At 44.3% G+C, this 20,362-nt stretch overlaps 1 protein-coding gene across 1 annotated transcript in view; it reads left to right on the forward strand.

Annotated features, from left to right (window-relative positions):
* The window catches only part of FA2H (fatty acid 2-hydroxylase), an 80,643-nt gene that overhangs the window by 32,773 nt on the left and 27,508 nt on the right, over window positions 1-20,362 (forward strand). The window contains exon 2 of the mRNA XM_035117884.2: window positions 10,043-10,135. Within this exon, the coding sequence (XP_034973775.2) occupies window positions 10,043-10,135 (93 nt within the window). The remainder of the gene's footprint in view (window positions 1-10,042; window positions 10,136-20,362) is intronic.

Here is a 20,362-nt window from a genome sequence, read left to right on the forward strand (position 1 = left end):
TCTGACTCCTCAGCTTCCCAGCGTCAACCCAAACTCTCTCTCACACAACTAGCTCCCTTTGGCCTATTGTTCTGCATCCTAGGATGAGGTAGCACCCAGCCAGGTGAGGTGGGAAAAGGCCCACCCTTTTGCCTCTCTGGCAACCTCTTAGGACATGCAACCTGCAACACGTAACTGGCCAGCCAAAGCCATTACTTTTGAACTTTTAAACAAGTTGTTTTCTGCAAGTCCTGTTGAGAAGGGGAAGGAGGAAGGCAGAACTCCATGTGGGCACTGAAGGGTTGCAGCCATGCTGGCTGGAGCAGAGAGACAGGGGGTGGCTCTTAGGATGCTTCTGAATCCAATGCTGTGTGGCTGGGAAGGGCAAGCCTCTCTTGAGGTGTGAATGCTGTGAGCCATATTTCATATTTCAAAGGAACACAAACCCTGGTTAAGTGCCGAGAACTCTGAAATCTTGCTGCTGCTCAGCAGAGATTGGGGTGGCTTGTAATGCTGTGTTCTGAGAACGTGAGAGTTGGCACTAGGAGGTGATATAAGGATCTGTACAGATCCTTAATCCAGCGTTTCTCAACCGCTGTTCCGCGGCACACTAGTGTGCCGCGAGACGCTGGCTGGTGTGCCGCGACGTGCCGCGACGAGAAGGGCGATTTGCATTGTCACGTGCCTGGCGGCCGCCAATAGACAACAGTCACCCGCTGGAAAGCAATATTTCTCCTCCTCTTTCCCAAAGCTCAGTGCAAACGAGCCTGGCGGCCGCCAATACACAACACTGACCCGCCGGAAAGCAATATTTGGCAAGTGTTTCTTACAGTCATAATTATAATATAGGGCGGCACAGAGTTAAATTTTTTAACTTTTTTAATGGTGGTGTGCCTCGTGATTTTTTTCACAGAACAAGTGTGCCGTGGCCCAAAAAAGGTTGAGAAACACTGCCTTAATCTGAGCCAAGGTTCTGCTTGTTCCATATAAAGTGGAAAGAAGACTGGGAGATCCTTTGAACTATTACATATGGAGAATGGGTGTGTTTGCAAGGAACCCAAATGAAATATGTTCAGATTTGATCTGGAGTCATGTAGGTGAGGAATCAGATTGCTTTGATGGCCTGCCTCATATTTTTCTCACGATTATTTCTAATACTATCCCTGCATCAGCGAGTGACTATTTTACAGTTCACATCAACTATGAACTGTCCCACCCGGATGGATGATAGGAGTGAACCTCCATTTGTTTTCACCTGAAAGTAGCAGCTCTTGCCTGGAATGTCTGTTGAAAAAGGATTCTCTCTTCAAAGCAAAAAATGCAAACTAGTGATGGCCACTAGCCATACTAATACAGTATGTTATTCTAAAACAAAATTACATAGGCAGAATTTTATTGCTTCATTGATGCTGCTGCTTCTTTGGCTTCCTGCCTTTGTTCCCATATATCGTGTATAATGTTGCTGTAGTAATAATTGCATCTTAGTACAACTTTACGTCCTCATTTCTCAGTTTGCATCCATTTCTTTCTCTCAAGTGCTTAGCAGCTGTTATCAAGTTTTTGATGACTCCTGTTATTTACAGCAGTTGTGCAGCCATCTCTTGAGTATATACTCAAAAGATCATCAAAAGATGGTAAATAAAATCTAGCTGGCAGGGCTTGGGTGGGTGGGTGGGTGGGGGCTCCAGGATGTGGTAAATGCATTGCCCACTGCATTGAAAGAGGAGCTGGTCCAGTAGCTCCCAAAACAAAACAAAACAAAAACAAAAAACCCACCCAGTAACCACTCATCTGCAATACAGGTGAAACACGGAAAATTAGAATATCATCAAAAAGTGCATTTATTTTAGTAATGCAACTTAAAAGGTGAAACCAATATATGAGATAGATGCATGACATGCAAAGCAAGATATGTCAAGCCTTTATTTGTTGTAATTGTAATTATTTGTCATTAGGCGGGTCAATTATAAATGGAATGTAATTCATGAAATGTAATAGCGACGTTTATTTTTGTATTATTGTAACTATTTGTTTTATTACTGTGAAATTTCCAAAAGAAAGCATTTGTAAAAATTAAAAGAAAAATAAATAATAATAAGTTGCATTACTGAAATAAATGCACTTTTCGACGATATTCTTATTTTCCGAGTTTCACCTGTAGTTATTGACTGCTTGCTGGAACACTTTTCTTTAGGAAGGAGATTGAGAAGGTCGTGGCAGATCAGCTGTAGGCATTCTGGGATAAAATTGCTTATCTAGACTCATTTCAGTTGGGTTCATACCTGGTTGGGGGACTGAATTGGCCTTGGGTCACTCTGACGGATGACCTTCATCAGGAGAGGGACAAAGGGAGCATGAGCTTGCGCCTTCTACTCAACTTCTCTGCATTTCTGTTTTGTAAATAATTTTTACTAGTTTCCAAATATACATATAATTCTCAGCTACAGTATACAGTATCATAGCTGTCAAGTTCTCCCTTTTTTAAAGGGAAATTCCCTTATGCTGAATAGGCTTCCTCGTGAGAAAAGGGGAAACTTGACAGCTATGAGTATACAGTATTTTTGAATGGACAGTCATTCTTTTCCTTATACAAATTAAACTGTTTAGCATACGACAACAAGTTATTTAAACAAACAACACAAAACTAACCATGAGTGTATCATAGCCTGGAAAATTTAGGGCTGTAAGGAGGACATATAATGCAGAGTTAGTAATCGTAATTGAAATAAAAAAACAGAACCATAAAACCCTACCATGTCAAGGGATACCGATCACAACATTACATTTGTGTTATGTTTACTGTATTAACCAAATCTGCTGATAAGCAAGAGGGGGTTCTTGACTTTGTCTTCCCCCTTACCTACAAAAGAGATAAAATCGAACCAGACTGTTACAAAATTACCCTTCTTGCTTTGGCCCCTGGTTACTCTCAGTTTGCCTGCTAATTTCTCCAAAAGAGTAATATCCCAAACTTTAGTATGTCAGGTTTTTGATGCCACCCTTGACCAGCTTTTTGGGATGGGTGTCTGAAGAACTCTGTATGGTGGTATTGGTCCTACTTGTAGGATCAGTTCCATACAGAAGCATAGGAGGAATGTTGTTCTGCCTTCTGGCATCTGATATAGGGGTGCTGCAGGGCATTCATTTGTCCCCGGTGCTATTGAACATCTTTATGTACATCCGTACATTGATGACATACAGCTCTGTTTCTCTGTGACAGCTGACTCAGGAGTGGCCATGCAGGCTCTCCTTCCTTCTGCTCAACCTTGCCAGAGTTTGGACCTAGCGATGGGCTGGATGAGGGCAAATAAACAGGTGTTATGAGTTCCTGTCCACCTGTTGTGAAGCATTTCCCCACAATAACTTCTGGATCCTTCTCTGTCAGTTGAGGCACAAGTGGTCACAGTCCACATCTAGCAGTGTGTCTTGTCTTATCTTTGCTTAGTAAGATGGTTGTGGCTGTTCATGGACCAAGATAACGTGGGCACATTATTCCTGCCATTGATAAGCTTGAGGCTGGATTCCTGCAATGTGCTCAGTATGGGGCTTCCTTCTTGAAAGCTGTAGCTGGTGCAGAATGCAACAACTACGTTGTTCACTGGGCCATCTTGTTAACATCATAGATCACCTCTGCCAGCTGTACTGGTGGCCACTATGTTACTGGGCACAACTCAAGGATTTTGCTTTTAGCATTTTAAACCCCAAACAACTTGGAATCAGTTTACCCAATGCAGCTTGCAGATCTAACTTATCGAATACTAGTATCATTAAGCCCGTTAAATTAACGGATGCTAGAACATATGTGGTGAAACATTTGTAAAAACAGACTTGTTACAGTGCATCCCTCCCTCATCCCTCTCCCCTCCTTCCCCGCTGCCCCACTCACCTGCGTCGGGGCCCCGTCATCCTCCTGGCTAAGGGGTTTCCTTTCTGCCCCTCACCGGAGCGGGCTGAGCTTGAGAGGCGGGTAAAGAGTGTCGTCGTTTGGGGAGGGGGGGAGAAGGTGTCCTCCTCCTCCTCCTCACCGCCGCTTTGGCCTTGCGACGTGGCTCTGGGCTAGACGGCAGGAGGCAGGGAGCCGAGAGGGTGGCTGGGCTGCCCCACAACACTGGTTGAGAGTACTGTATGTCCCAGAGGTGTGAAAATGGGTTTTTAGTGTTGGAACTCCATCCATCTGGGATAAATTGCCAACTGAAATTAGACAAGCATCACGGCATTTAGATAGCTGTTGAAGACAGTATTTTCTAAGAAGGCTTCCCCTGAAGCATGTCCCAGTCATTTTATGGAATATAAACTGTATGAATCGTTTCATGGTATTACCTTTAGTTTAGTGAGCTGGTAACCTTTTATATTTCATCTTTATTATCTAATTGTACAATGCTTGGGTAGCTTAGGTCTTTGAAGTGGTTTAAAATCTGCAGATAAATAGCAAACAGATAGCATGATTACAACAGGCTCTGGGGCATTTCCTTTCCAGTAACTCTGTTTTTAAAACTTTGTTTTAATTTTTAGGTTATAATAAGGAAGCAAGGAACTAATGGGAAATAAAGTGGAGGTGTGAAGGGGGGAGGGAAAGTAAGAGAAGTTGTGTTGTGCTGGCAGATGGAGGTACAACAGAGTAGATCAGGCATCCCCAAATTTCGACCCTCCAGATGTTTTGGACTACAATTCCCATCATCCCTGACCACTGGTCCTGTTATCTAGGGATCATGGGAGTTGTAGGCCAAAACATCTGGAGGACCGCAGTTTGGGGATGCCTGGAGTAGATCCTCCAGGTAACTCATCATCAAGGAATGGGGATGCATCTATAATGCACTTCCGGCACTTGTTTAAAACATTTTTGTTCAGACAAGCCTACCTAGGCATGTAGAATGTGGATTATTTTTTAAATCTGATTTTAGTTGGTTGCTGATTTTATCTTTTGCATGTTTTAAATAGTTGTTTCCTTGGTTTTCACTGATAATTTTGTTGTTTCATTCTCTTTGTAAACAGCTTTGGGTTTTTACAACCAAGCAATGTATATATTTTATTAAATAAATAAAACAAATAATATAACCCTGTCCGCTGGATCCTGTCCCCCACCCTTGCTATACTATAAGAATGGATGTGTGTTTTTGAAGTCAACGTCCAGGGAATTGCAAAGTGGAGACCAGGCAGCCCCCTCCCACCACACCAGATGTGTTGGACCCCAACACCCCCCCCCCAGCCAGCTTGGGGTGGTCACAAAGAGACCTATTGGAATAACATTTACCATTTGTTCCTGTAGGTAAGCAGGCGTAGGTGGGCCTTCCCTTTCTAATAGGCCCCCAAATGTTACATATTATGATATCTTCCGGCTATTAGTGCCTTTATTCCCCCCCCCAATCGCCTTCAGCTGCACACATTTCCCTCTTTTATTCCCTGCTGTTTTGAACCCAGAAGCTGCTCAACGTGGCTCATAGCATCCTAAAGATACATAGGCAAAGCAATCAAATCAATTAAAGGCAATGCAAACCTTCCTCGGTGTGTGTGTGTGTGTGTGTTCACATTGCTGCCTTAAAGTGCAGTTGTCTCCCCCCCGCCCCGTGTGTTTCATAGCCTCCCGCCCCCCCAGCTGTTCACACCAGCACAGCTTAATTAGTGTCAAATTCATTTGCGTGTTCAGACCCAGAGACCTCCCCCTAAATAAATTCACACTTGACTCAAATTTTAGTTTTTGGCAGAATTTAGGCCACAACTTTATTGATTACAGAAAGTGAGTGGTTGCATAGGCTCTGGTTCGACTAGCTCCCTGCACACTTGCAGGCAGCGCTGACCCAGGGCACCAGCATAGGTTAGCCAAGGGTGAACACCTGGAGAGGCGAAAAGTCGGGAACAGACTATGTTCACCACCCAGTTGTCCCCCTGGACTCAGGCATGGGCACATTTGAGTCCCTGTCCTTTAATGGAATACCCTTCACATAGGGATGGCGAGACCCGTTCTCCCATCCCTATCACCTGAACCAGTGCCTATCTATCCGCAACCTTACAAGTTGTGACGATTTGCTACGCGGCAAGCGAAACCCAAATGGCAGCAGCCAATCAGTCAAGTGGGGAAAATTCCTGCTGTGCCCCTGTCCCAACGACACATGACATACGACGGCATAGCGAGGTCAATCACAAAAATGCCTTAAAAGTAGGGAGAGGTGGCAGGTGTTCTGAATGCACGCGCCGAAAGAAAAGTTCTGGGTCACGTGCATGGGTATATATGGGTCCCACGATCCATTTGGACTGCTGCGCCCCATTGGCCAGATTGAACCCAACATCAAGGGACCTACCAATTGGGTGCTATGGCTGACTAATCTTACCCACTCACAACACAGGAGGTCAGTCTCCAGGTCTCACCGCAACACGTGCCCTCTTTTAGGGAGGACACGATTTCTGTTTGTGTATATCCCAGGGAACGTTGAAGGACAGGGCTGTCTTTACCATCCGCAAAGATGTTTCACACCTTGGCTGGAGGTGAATTAGGAACAGCTTAAGGACTCAAATCGGTGTGGTTTGAGAAACAACACATCCAACAGTAGCATTTTATACAAGGCACAGGATATGTAACCATAACGTTGTGTGAAAGTGAATTAAAAACCCAGCAGCGGAAACACAGTGAGTGCACGGCAGATGGGACTGTGTGAACACATCCGGAGCTTCCATCCTCCCCAAAAAACTTTCCAAAAAGGAGCATGTTTTCCCAAATGCGAAGCAACCGGATGAGCCTCCCTAGCAGGGAAAGGCCCTGCTTCTGGTGATCAGCGTCTGATAATAGTCTCTGAACACAAAGCATGATGCTAGGTCTCTGCGGGAGGATCTGAGTGTGCCATCAGGCAGAGGGCCTTCTCGGTAGTGGCACCCTCCCTGTGGAACGCCCTCCCATCAGATCTCAAGGAAATAAACAACAATCTGACTTTTAGAAGACATATGGAGGCAGCCCTGTTTAGGGAAGTTTTTAATGTTTGATGTTTTATTGTGTTTTTAATATTCTGTTGGGAGCCGCCCAGACTGGCTGGGGAAACCCAGCCAGATGGGCAGGGTATAAATAATAAATTGCTATTAGTATAGTATAGTATAGTATAGTATAGTATAGTATAGTATAGTATAGTATAGTGTATAGTGTAGTGTAGTGTAGTGTAGTGTAGTGTAGTGTAGTGTAGTGTAGTGGAGTGGAGTGGAGTGGAGTGTAGTATAGTATAGTATAGTATAGTATAGTATAGTATAGTATAGTATAGTATAGTATAGTATAGTATATTATTCAGAATTATGTGGCATTGAACAGGAAATACATATATTGTTAAGAATTACATTAAAATAATGCAAGGTAGCCAAGCCCCCTTTCAGACCACTGTGACAATCACCCAAATTTAGGGACAGCATAGAAGGAGTTAAAGGGATTAGCCAGTTAGAACCCCAGGGGGCGGAGTTAGGAGGACTATATAAACCCACCCTGGGAAGAGGAGGGGGTGGGTTGGTTTTGGAGGTTTGAGGAAGGGTGGCGGGGAGTTCTGAGAGGGGCAGGGGAGAGAGAGCCTGAGGGTGAGAGAGAGGTAGTGAGGAAAGAGGAAGGGAGAGATAGTTTGGAATGGTGATTGATTAAAAGCTGTAGGTACAGGCTGGTATAGGAACTGTTATTAAAGATAATAAAAGCTATTCATTCAGAAACCACATGCTTATGTACCGAACTTCAATAAACACAGTTTGTTCCAATATTATCCCTGACTGAAGTGAATGAAGAGATTACTAGGCATATACTAGTTGGTGGCAGCGGGTAATTGATCAGTGGTTGGTGCAGGTACCAACGGACCGTCAAACGTCTGGGGGTTCTGTGCAGGTGGAGTAAACCACCACAACCACCATGCCCTGGCAATTTGTACCAACTTCCTGCTCCCTGAGACTCAACCTTCTGTCAAGTTAATGAAGCAAAGCCCGCTTGACGAAGCTATTGACTTGGTTAGTTAACAGGTGACTCTCAGTGGGTCAGTCGAGCCCACCCAGGGATGGGTGTGGGCAGGATTCCTGCATTACAAGGAAGTTGGACAAGAAGAAGAGTTTGGATTGATATCCCACTTTATCACTACCCGAAGGAGTCTCAAAGCGGCTAACAATCTCCTTTCCCCTCCTCCCCCACAACAGACACGCTGTGAGGTGGGTGGGGCTGAGAGACTTCAGAGAAGTGTGACTAGCCCAAGGTCACCCAGCAGCTGCATGTGGAGGAGCGGAGACACGAACCCGGTTCCCCAGATTACGAGTCTACCGCTCTTAACCACTACACCACACTGGCTCTCGAGACCCTTGAGGTCTCTTCCAGCTCTACAGTTCTATGATTCCATGACTTTGGTATGCGGTAGCTGCAGACAGAGCTTGTGCATAGATTGCTGCCCTCTGTGAGAACTTTTGGCAATAGCTTCCTTGGACTTTGCCTGGGGTCCAGATGATGTCTCAGTAGCATGAGTTGAGCCTGCTCACTCCCCAAGGCCTGGGGAAGAGGCTCCTGTTGGTGCAGACTCCATCAGCACGGACCTTATGCACAACAGCATCACAATGAAGGATGGTAGAGGAATCTAGCTGTCTTCACATTTTAATATCTGCATACCCCCAATATCGGAGAGACCGCCTCATTCCCTACAAACTCTCTTAAGTATTAAGACTGGCAAAGGGGGTCCTCTTGGTAGTTCTGTTGCCATCAGAAGTTTGAGGGGGTGGCCCAGGGGAGGGCCTTTTTTGTGGCAGCCCCTAGGTTATAGAATTCCCTCCCCAAAGAGGTGCGCCTGGCAGCTTCACTGTATAGCACTTTGCAATTGCTGAAGACACACTTCTTTGACATAAGAACACAAGAAGAGCCCTGCTGGATTTGATCCAGTAGCCCGTCTAGTCCAGCATCCTGTTCTCACAGTGGCCTCCCAGATCCTGAGTGTAAGAACAGTCTTCTCTGCCCTTGTGGTTTCCAGCAGCTGGCATTCAGAAGCATACGGCCTCCAATCACAGAAGCCAGAGCAGAGCCATTGCAGCTAGTAGCCATTGATAGTCTTCTCCTCCATGAATTATCTAATTCTTTTCTAAAGCCATCCAAGTTTGTGGCCATCACTGCCTCCTATGGAGCCAGTTCCACAGTTTAACTCTGCGCTATAGTTTATAGTTTAACTACCGTATGTGTGTAGCAAAACTACAAGTTCATACCAATGACAAACTTAGTTGGTCTCTAAGGTGCTACTGGAAGGAATTTTTTTTTTTAGTTTAAACTGTAGTTTAACTATGACACATGAGGTGTGTGTTTTTGGGACCTGCCCAATTCCTAGAACTAATTTGCCTTAACTGCTTTTAATTAGGGTAGGGCATTTAATCGTTATCTTCATCTATCTGATTTTCCATTTTCAGTACATGAACCCAAACTGTGCTCTCCTCCCAAGTTCACACCCTCTGAAATCTGCAATGCAGCTCTTTGAGTAATAATATGCAATGTGCATATTAAAGGAAAAATTGTAAAGAAAAATATATATCAACTAAATAGCATTCAAAAATGCAACTGCTCCGTCTTGCTGTGCCCCCTTTTTTAGCCACTTCCGGTTCTCTGTGTAAAATGTGTAAAAAAGATCAGCAGTGATACCGACTGCTAATGACTGGGCAGAGTGAAAATGTGGTAGTTTGCCTAAATGACCAGCTTAAGTTATTATGTCAGATTTAACGAGAAATGGGCCATGCATTATTGACTATAGCAAAGATTAAGGGTTAATTAAAATGTATTGAGTTTTTGCACTGTTTTGAAGTCAGGTTTGTTGAGGACAACTCAGTCTATTATGTGGTGTTGTGATTTAAGAGCGTCAAACTAGGAGCTGAGAGACCAGGGTTAAAATACCCACTCGGCCATGGCTCTTACTGGGTGACCTTGGAAGCCAGTCACTGCTTCCCAGTCTAATCTACCTCACAGGGGTGTTGCCGGGATCAAACGAGGTCCTTCTGCTAACCAGGGTGGAAACCGGCAACTAAAGTGAAGGAATTTGGCTTTGGGCAGCTGCACATTTGCATTCAAACGTCTCTGCTTCTCTTGATCTCCTAGGACCACTCCAAGGAACGGAACTCCTCCAGTTTTCCAGCAGTAACAAAGGCCAGCAAGATGGACCCCAGGTGTAAAGCGGTGGATGAAGACCAGGTAAGAGGCAGAGCAGAAGGTGTGCTTCAAATGGTTGAGGGTGAAGAGCCAATTGCAGAAGGATTTGGAGACACCCCCAAAAGCATCTTGTAAGGGGGAGGGCTTAGAGGGAACAGCCCCCCCCTCATAAGGCCGAGCTCTTCGCAGAGCAGCAAATCCAGTAGCGGATCGGATTACAGGAATCAGGAAGTAGAGAGGGAGGGGAGAGGCTCTGACAGGAGCCTCAACACCGAGTAGAGAAGGAAGCAGCTGGGAAGGAAATGGCGGGATTGGCCACTGGAGAGCAGTCAGAAGGACGGCCCTTCCCCCTGTCGCCTGAATTGAGGCGCACGGCACCCTGTAGGGCAAGAGGGGGGCGCTTTGGTGTTCCCAAGTTCTTATGTTGGGCGCGAAACAGAAAGAAGCCATTGCGAGGTTCTCACTCGGACTAAGCAGACATGTTTTCCAGACTCTTTGCACTGTAAATAATATGCACAATAAAAACACATTAAAGACAAGGAGGTGTGGAGCGTCGTTACTCAAGAGTAGCCGCAAGAACCTCTGACACATCTCAAGAACATGTTCAATCAGTCGCATGTCACAGGAGTCAGCAGTAGCTGCTCAGACTTTCTTTTCAGGTGCCTTTGCAAGGGTATTGTAAATTTCATTCAGGATGATTTGTGCTCGATGCTATCTGTGATGTCATAGGCATTCCTTATTTTATATATATATATATATATATATATATATATATATATATATATATATATATATATATATAATAAACATATAAAATGCATACATTTACACTATACACATACACAACACACACATTTCCTCTGACATGATACCTAGGAGAAAGGATTCTGTTTTTTTCCCCTCAAATGAAAATCTAACCATCTTTTTCAGTTTGTTATAGATATTTTCCCAGAATCCCACTATCTCTTTGCACTCCTACCACATGTGTAGAAAGGTTCCTGTCCTGTTGTTCCATCTCCAACAGACATCACTACAGTTTTTATACTTTTTTGCCAAGGGTCAGGTACCATCTGTATTGCATTTTCATTACATTCTCTTAAATTATAGCATGCCGTAAATTTGATATCTCTTTTCCACTGCCGTTCCCATTGGCTCATCATAATATTTTTCCTTAAATCCTGGGCCCACGTTTCCATCACTGTCTTCACTTGCTCCTCCTTTTCCTCCATTCTCGGAGCAAATCATATAATTTGGAAATATGTTTACTTTTAGATTGGATTAAGTACTCATCCAGTCTTGAAATTTCTTTCTCAAATCCTTTTTGTTTATCTTTTGTCAATCTCTGATTAATTTGAAAATATTGCAGCCAATCGTTCAAATATTTTTTAACTTCCTTATATTCTTTCAATTTAAGTTTGTTATTTTCCTCTTCCAATAATATCTTATATGTTGCCCAATTGTTATTCATATTCTTTCTCTTTATGGCCATGATTTCTAAGGGTGAGTTGTCTTAGGCATTCCAGCATAGGGTTAGCAGACCTCCAGGCTTGACCTGAAGTCAAGGTGAAGTGGCAGGTATGGGGCTAGAATCTCCAGGCAGGCTAGGGTTCCTTTAATAAACAAATAAAAAAATATTAAGAAGACTGTAAATGCAGCTTGTAGGCATCAGCCTGGCACCAGCTGGCTGCAAATAGGGACACTCTGGGCAGAGTGTGCAGAAGGCCCATGAGTCAAAAGCACAATGGTTTTCTCTTGTCTTCCATACATTTAATTATAACTTGGGTGTTTTTGCCTTTCGTGGTGAGCTGCTTCAAGATGGCTTCCAAATGTGGACCGTTTAACCTGATGGTTGCTGTTCTGTTCTGAACCTAGAAGCAGAAGAGCAACTCTGCACTCAGACATACATCACCCTGTGGCAGAGGGGGCAGTCTCCACATGTTGGAGGGGGGCAGTGTTTGTGTGGGTGGGGAAAGGGTTAAATATTCCCATCCGTACTCCATGGAGTCACAGTCACAATTCCACCCCACACAGTACAATTTAGGAGGAGAAAGAGGTGTTGTCAACCTGACACCCACAAGTGCCGTGGGGCCTGTAAAAGCCTTCCTTGAAACCCCCAGGCAAGGGGCTTCCATTTAAAAACAGAGTTAGTCTCTATCCCTCCTAGAAGAAAGTTAGGAATCAAAATGTGCAGGTACCCATCTAAACAATTTCTGCGAAAGGATCAAGCCTAGTTGCTTCTGCATGTGTGGTTGTGTGTGTGTGTGTGTGTGTGTGTGGTTGTGTGCGTGTGTGTGTGTGTGCCAATGAGTGAAGTCAGAGCTGTGATTAATGAGTAAGTTTTTTGGACACCATGCAATAAGAACCCGCAGTGTCTGAAAGAGCTGCTGTTTTCCCCTGCCCTTTAATTCGCTTTTCCTGTCCCTGTCTTATTTTCTAGGCAGAAATTCAACAAGTTAAGCCTTTCTCCATTATAGGAAAAGCTTCATTATGGTTGTATATAATTTTGTGTTATGCCATGGTTCCCATTGCAGCCATTTTCTGACTGGCACTCTCTCAAAAATCAAAATGTGTCACTGGATCAAAAACCGTTGACAATCCCTCATGTAAAATGTTTGGAAGGACAGGGGAGAAGGGATGCTCTTTTTCCACCCTGGTTGTATTCTAGGGATGAGGAAAAATCCAATTCAATTTGCATTTAAAGATTAATCTATGTAAATCACACTTGCTGAAACAAGTTGTGAACTGAAACACAGCCATCCATTGACATTTGCACTGCCCCTGAATTTTGCAATGCAGTCCTTGAGCGAAATAACGTGTACAGGCAACTCTCAGCTGACTCAAGAGTTATATTCTGGGGAAGCTTTCCGGACTTCCAGTTCACTGAGGAGGGAATGGCGGCGTGCTCCATGTCATCCGAGTAAAGGACGACACGGTTCTGGCTGTCAGGGCTCCAGGGGTGTGTGCCAGGGCTAGACGCCCCCCCGAAAAAACCCCATGGTCGAGTGGGGACCCCAGGGGAAGAATTGCGGCAATAAAAATGAATGTGCTGTCGAAAATGCTCTTTCTTTTTCAGACAGTCCCAGTAAGGATGATTGTCTCAAAAGATGGCAAAAGGATATTTCCAAATTTGTCGGGGGGGGGGCCTCAAGGCCAAGGATTAAACATAAGATACTGTACTTACAGATACAAAAGAAAGAGGAGGCTTTGCCCTCCCAGACCTTAAATTATATTATGAGGCTGCATGTTTAGTTTGGATTAAGGACTGGATAAAATTAGAAAAGGAAGAAGCATTAGATTTGGAAGGACATGACAATTGATATGGATGGCATGCATACTTATGGCATGAGAAAGGGAAAGTACTTAAAGGATTTTATAACCATGTAATTAGGAAATCATTAATGAGAGTGTAGGAAAGGTATAAGGCTTTAATAGAACAAATAACACCTTGGTGGTTATCACCAATAGAAGCTTTGTTACTCAAACCACTTGTCAAAAAGGGAAAGTGGCCTACATATAGAGATCTACTGAAAGATCAAGAAGGAAAATGGAAATAAAAAAACTATGAAAAAAATAAATAACATTTTCAGAGTTGGTTGCATTATACACAGTTAAATGAGATGTTCAAGGAGGATAAAAAAGGGGTTTAACTATACAATCTCCAGATTTCAAAAGGAGGTTATAGAAGAAGTGAAACTATTGAAGAAAGCATACAGTATTCTGCTAGAATGGGAAACGAAAGACGAAGAGGTCAAATCAGTCATGATTAAATGGGCGCAAGATATAGGACACAACATACAATTTGAGGATCGGGGGAAATTGTGGAAGGTAGATTTGAAATTTACAGATTGTTCTCTTTTGAAGGAAAACTACATGAAAATGATGTACAGATGGTATATTGCACCAGTAAAAATGGCAAAAATGTATAAAACCGGTCAAACATAGGTTGGAAATGTAAAGAAAAAGAACGTACTTTATATCATATATGGTGGGAATGTAGAGAAGTAAAAAAAAATTCTGGGAGATGATATATAGAATCAGAGTTGAAAGGGACCCCGAGGGTCATCTCATTCAACCCCCTGCACTGCAAGAATCTTTTGCCCAATATGGGACTTGAACTCATGACCCTTTGATTAGGAGTCTCAAGCGAAGAAGGCAAATTCCATGCTAAGGATCTTTAGGAAAGGACTTGAAAGCACACCGCTACACAAATATATGGTGCAACTTCATTTGGAATATGGTGTACAGTTTTGGTCGCCTCACTTCAAAAAGGATATTGCAGAGTAGAAAGAGGCACGTTGGGGGTTTTGGGGCACGACTGTCAGCATTTTGCTACATCTGCAAAGTCAAGGCAGCGCCAATCCAGAGGTTAGATTACTTTCCCCCAGGGTCTGTCTTGAAATCCAGCCAGCTCCATAAAATGAAAACCAGAAAAACCCGTCTGATAGATTTCGAGTAGCAACTCCAAGCAAGACTTCCAGTGACTGCTTCGGAGGATCCCTAGAAACAACACAGGGCTTGTTTTCAGGTGTCAAGCAATTCAAAACAACTTTCAAACGCAGAAACAAGGTGGGTCCAGAAAGATATACAGTTATGACTTCTCATAAATAAATACGACATCTCGGGTATCAAAAGATCGGGTAAAGAGGAATTGGAAAAAGGGAAAGCAAAAGGAGCAATTCCCCTATAAGGAAAGTGTCAGCAGGTCGTCGTGGCTACTCTAGAGTAACTCCGCTTGAGTCCAGTTTGTCTTTAAAGACTTTTATTGTGCATGGTATTTACAGTGCAGAGATAGCTTAAAACATGACCTCTCAGTCCGAACCAGAATCCGGCAATGGCGTACGTCTGTTCCTACGCCAGCAAAGTAGTCGGGGCATCCCAAAACGCCTCCCCCTTGACCTGCGTCGCGGTGCTCTCCTTAACTCTTGTGCCAGAAGAAGCGATGCCCTCTCAGCCTCCTCCTGATCAAAGCGGTGCAGTGGCTCTTCAGCATCCTGGAGCCCTTGCCTACATCTCCCCTCCCCTGAGCTTTCCCATCCTTCCGCACGCTGGCTGCTTTCTCCCTCCGAGTCTCTCCCTTCCCCCCTTGCTGCTTCAGACCCACTGCTGCTCCCTGTACTTGGCGAGGTGGATGTTAGGATGATGGGGGCTGGCTCCCTGTAGGGAGTCACCCTTACAGAAAGCAAACAGCATTTGGGGCTTTTTAGTTTTAGAGAAAAGTTGAGTAAGAGGTGACACGATAGAAGTTTATAAAATCATGCATGGGATGGAGAAAGGAAGCAGAGATTTATTTCTTTATTGAGCTAGATGGACCAATGGTGAGGCTCTATGTATGTAGGCAGCTTCCTAAGTACAGTTTAAAGATGAGGAACCCTAATAAGAGACATCTGAAGGGGTCATGGAGTGTCTGTCAACTGGGAGTACCTAGACACCAGGTAGATTGTCACCTGGTCACAGTCCTCCTCACTATGGTGACATATGCTCTATTTCAGTGGATATTACAGACCCTGTAATGGTTGGTGGCTCCTACTTGCCCCTCCCAGCCAATCTCCTGACCTGAGCAGCTGGTGGGAAACACACAACTCGGCACGTCTCTTGTGAACCGTAGTCAAAACAATTCCCCAGTAGTTCGCTACCACCACCCTTTCTTACTTGCACCTGGCCAGAGGGTCTAAAAGGGATAGCTCTCCGCCTTGTTACAAGGTTGCAAGCCTCTGACTACCCTTAATAAAGCAGGCAGAAATTCAACTGGTTTGGTTTCTTTACTCAAACCCAGGCCCACTCACTTGTGCAGCCCAACACTCAGTATGCGACCAAATGGTTAAGGGACTGGACTAGTTGCCCCACCCTGAACAGCACTCAAGGTCCAAACCAAAATATACCTTTTCAAGGCTTTATTAAAAAGTGTAAAACATACAACTTAAAAATAGCAGTGCACATTTCTTGTGAGGTTACAGAGATAGCAAATAATAAACATAAGCATACAAGTTGCTCTAACTAAGGATACATACGGATACGGCAGATGATATATCTTGTTGCAAAGCTTTCAGAAGGCGAAGCCCGCAGGCCCCCCTTCCCCTCTCACAGCTTCATACTGGCAGAAGCTCTGGAGAAATTGCAAGTGGCAAAATGCGAAGTTCTAATGCTAGAACTCCCAAGTTATGGGGGAAAGGGTCAGGTGGGGTTCTGTTTTCCCACCAATGGAAACAGAGCTCCAATTAGCAACTACCAATGACTTCAGGTGTAACCCATTTATCTTCACCTGTCTTACTTCATACCCTGATTGAATACTGGCAGATAGTAAGACAGTTCTCTCATCCCCTCCCAACTCATCAAGGGCAAGCCGACCTCCAGTTCTCTCATCCCTTCCCAACTCAAGGGCAAGCCGACCTCAGGAGGACAGGATAGTCTAATTGGATCCCCTCCCATCCGTACCACAAGGAAATACGTAACACCGGTGTTTCTTCTTCAGCCAAAGGCAATTATCACATTCCTTTACAGGCAGCTAATTGGGGCAGCAGAGAGAGACTTGGCAGGTATTGTTAAAGGCCCAGCCTGCTTTGCTGTCTCTCCCAGCATACATTGCTCTTAACCAAGGATTCAGAGTTGCTCATACTATAACTCCCATGCTATATCCATGACAGACCCTATCCCTAAATGTTCATCCACGTGTATGCCAATTTTATGCAAAACTGTGTCCTCTTTCGCCCCTCTCATTTGACAATGGATCAATGGGAAAAAGGGAATGTGATGATTTGACAACATCTGGATTTGTGAGAACAAGCATGTGAGTGGGTGGTATGAGGCCTGGGAAGACTGTCTCCCCAGGTGAGTGAAATAAATGCAGCCCATAATCATCGTGGGAGAAAACCATCGGTCTCAGCAGACCTAGAATATAATAGGCCTGCTTGCTTTTCCATTCCCCCGTGTGGCATTAGATTAAGTTGTCACTCGTTTGGCAATCATCCAGAAGAAACTGAGGTGCTTATTACTACCTCTAATTTGAATTTGTTTAACACATATCAAGCCAACCTATCATCTTCTTTAGATAATGTAACCATTTTAGGGTTGCCATATGTCCGGGAAAACCCAAACATGTCCTCTTTTGGGGGCCAACATGCCCATCTGGGCATATTTTTACATGTTAAAGGAAATGTCCAGGGTTTTTTTTGGGGGGGGGGGTCTCAGGCTGTCCTCTTTTTTGCTCTTCAAGATCTGGCAACCCTACATTGCTGACAAGTAAGAGGGAAGCCTTTGAACACAACTTCCCTTTTGCAAGGCTTTGATGTGGTTCTGTACGATATTCTCGGGCAGTGCCGGATTTATGTATAAGCTAAACAAGCTATAGCTTAGGGCCCCACTCTCTTGGGCCCCCCAAAAATGTTAAAGGAAAAAAACTTGATTGTACATTACCAAAATATAAGATAAAAAACAAGTAAAATAAAACCTATACATACAGCAACGGTGTTTTGCGTTCTGTAGGCTCCTATGATGTACCGGTAAGTAATGGGCCCTGCCTGCTAACCTGCTCCCTAAAATATCACTGGTTTGCTCATCTCTATATAAAGGTTGCATGGCAACATGTGCAAACGGCTTTAGATACCTATTAGGTCCATAAATTACCATATCATATATTCAATATAAAAAACAGTGACAATTTGTGGTTGACAAATTTGTGGTTGACAGCTGGACATATAAAGGGCCCCATTACCTTGAGTAGTTTAGGGCCTCATCAAACCTTAATCCGGCCCTGTTCTTGGGAGTTAATTGGAGAAATATTTCTTTAGAACATTTTGGGGCAGCCAAAAAGTCTCCCAGAGTGACTTACATACACTCACTTCAAAGAAGACAGTCCCTGCCAGCAAGCTTGCAACTTGAAAAACAACCACAACACCCAAGGGGAAGGGGACAGTGAAGGGAGTGAAGGCGGGTGCGAATTCACACACTATTCTTCACAGGGAACTCTAGGAATAGATAAAAGATCAGTAAATTCAAGCGTGCACTGAACACAGTTTTCCAAATTTGAGCAGATCAAAAGGCTTTGCCCAACTCCTAGCAGAAATGAAGACTAGCTCCAGGTAATCCCTGTGAAAGAGGACACCCCGTAATAAAGCAACAGCCACAGTTGTGTTTTTTTTAATTAAAGATTTTCTTGATTTACAGAAATATATGCAATGTCTCTCGTAACATTTTTACAAATCGCTTTCATTTGTTGAGACGCTGGGAAGAAAGAGGGGGATAGTAGGAGATGGGGGGGTCAGGTGACGATGTATTTTACTTAATATATATGGTGGGGGGGGTTGTCAGCATCGCTTGTGCAGGTTCTCTGTTGTTCCCTTGTGTTCCTTTGGTGGTAAGAGAGGATGGGGTTGGCTTAAGGCAGGGGTCAGCAACCTTTTTCAGCCGTGGGCCGGTCCACCGTCCCTCAGACCTTGTGGGGGGCCGGACTATATTTTTTAAAAAATAATCAATGAATTCCTATGCCCTACAAATAACCCAGAGATGCATTTTAAATAAAGCACACATTCTACTCATGTAAAAACACCAGGCAGGCCCCACAAATAACCCAGAGATGCATTTTAAATAAAAGGACACAATTCTACTCATGTAAAAACACCAGGCAGGCCCCACAAATAACCCAGAGATGCATTTTAAATAAAAGGACACATTCTACTCATGTAAAAACACGCTGATTCCTGGACCGTCCGCAGGCCGGATTGAGAAAGCGATTGGGCCACATCCGGCCCACGGGGCTTAGGTTGACTACCCCTGGCCTAGGGTATGGTTGTTCATTTGTGGTTGGCTGTAGTGGTTTTTGTTTTGTGTGTGAGTGGGGTGGGGTGGGTGGGTGTTTTGGATCAGATTAGCCATATTGATTTGCATGCTGTTGGTGGATTTCTTTCATTGTCTTGTTGGGCTGTGTATGTAATAAAGGGGAGCCATACCGGGGTGAAGGCGTCTTCTTCTATTTGTCCCTGTGTCAGTTTCAGTTTATTGGTTAATTTTTCTAGTAGGGCTGTTTCCCATACTATTTGGTACCATTGGTCCAGGCTTACTCCTGACAGGTCTTTCCAGTGTCTGGTTATGGTGCTTCTGGTTGCGGAGAGTAAGTGGGTTATGAGTTCTTTGTAGTGTACTTGGGCATTATTGTCTTGGAAAATGTTTAGTAAGGCCAATTCTGGGGTCATTTCTAATGTTTGCTTGGTTATTTTACTTATTTCCCATATGGTTGTTGTAGCAGCAGCCACAGTTGAAAGAGCCAGCCTCACTTGCTTCCATGGCCAGGACAAAATTTGATACAGACCCACTTTAAACAGTCACAATGGTATCATGGTGCTTTAAATGTCTGGTGTGGATGTGGTCTTGATGTTTTGCAGTTTGTGACTTTGCATCTCTTAACTATGCCCCCCTCCCCTCTTAAAGGAGGTCCCAGCCTTTCTGATGCCTTTGAGGTTTCACCCATTTAGCGTGCGCACAGCCACGCTTACTTTTCCTCCGCTTTTCCCAGGCGAGGTTCATGCATTAAAGCTCCATGACTGAATTTTGTTTTTGCTCTTGAGCTTCCCCCATGAAAACCTGCTCTTTAAAGCTCAACCAGAGCACAATTGGAAGAAAACTCAAACTGGCGTTTGCTCATCACTGAAGAGTGGGTTTCCTCGGAGAAAGCTCTCTGAGGGGGAAAAATGCTTTGACATGGACCTTTTAAGTGTGGGCTTGTTCCTGGAAAGAGTGGGGCGAAAGGTAAGTGTGGATAAGCCCGGGCTTAAGGAGGCAGGGTCCGAATTTCTCTGGCAAGGTTGAGTTGAGTCCTCCATTACCAGTATATGGGGCAGATGGGAAATATGTTGTTGGAATAGGAATAGGAAAGATGAGGGAGTTTTGGCACAGAAACTGCTTTGGTCACCCTGTGGGACAGTGATGGCGAACCTATGATAGGCGTGTCAGACGTGACACACAGAGCCCTCACTGCTGGCATGCGCCCCATTGGTCCATTGGCTGTTGTTGTCTCCCCCCCTTTGTTCTCCCGCTCCTCCTCATGCTAGCTTGTCTCCGCTGTTAAAACCCCGCTGTTTAAACCCGGATCCTTTTTTGTTGTTGTTGTTGCTGGTAGGCAGATTGGTTTTTTAACTCTTTCTGTGTTGTTTTTTCTGGCGCTTTGGCAGACGATGATTGGGTATAACAGCGTTCATTTTTTAACCCGTTCTGTGCTGGTTTTTTTGGCACTTTGGCAGACTATGTCGGTGCTGCGTGTTAGTTCCAGCGAAGGTATTA

Source organism: Zootoca vivipara, chromosome 6 (assembly GCF_963506605.1).
Source record: "Zootoca vivipara chromosome 6, rZooViv1.1, whole genome shotgun sequence".
Classification (NCBI taxonomy): Eukaryota; Metazoa; Chordata; class Lepidosauria; order Squamata; family Lacertidae; genus Zootoca; species Zootoca vivipara.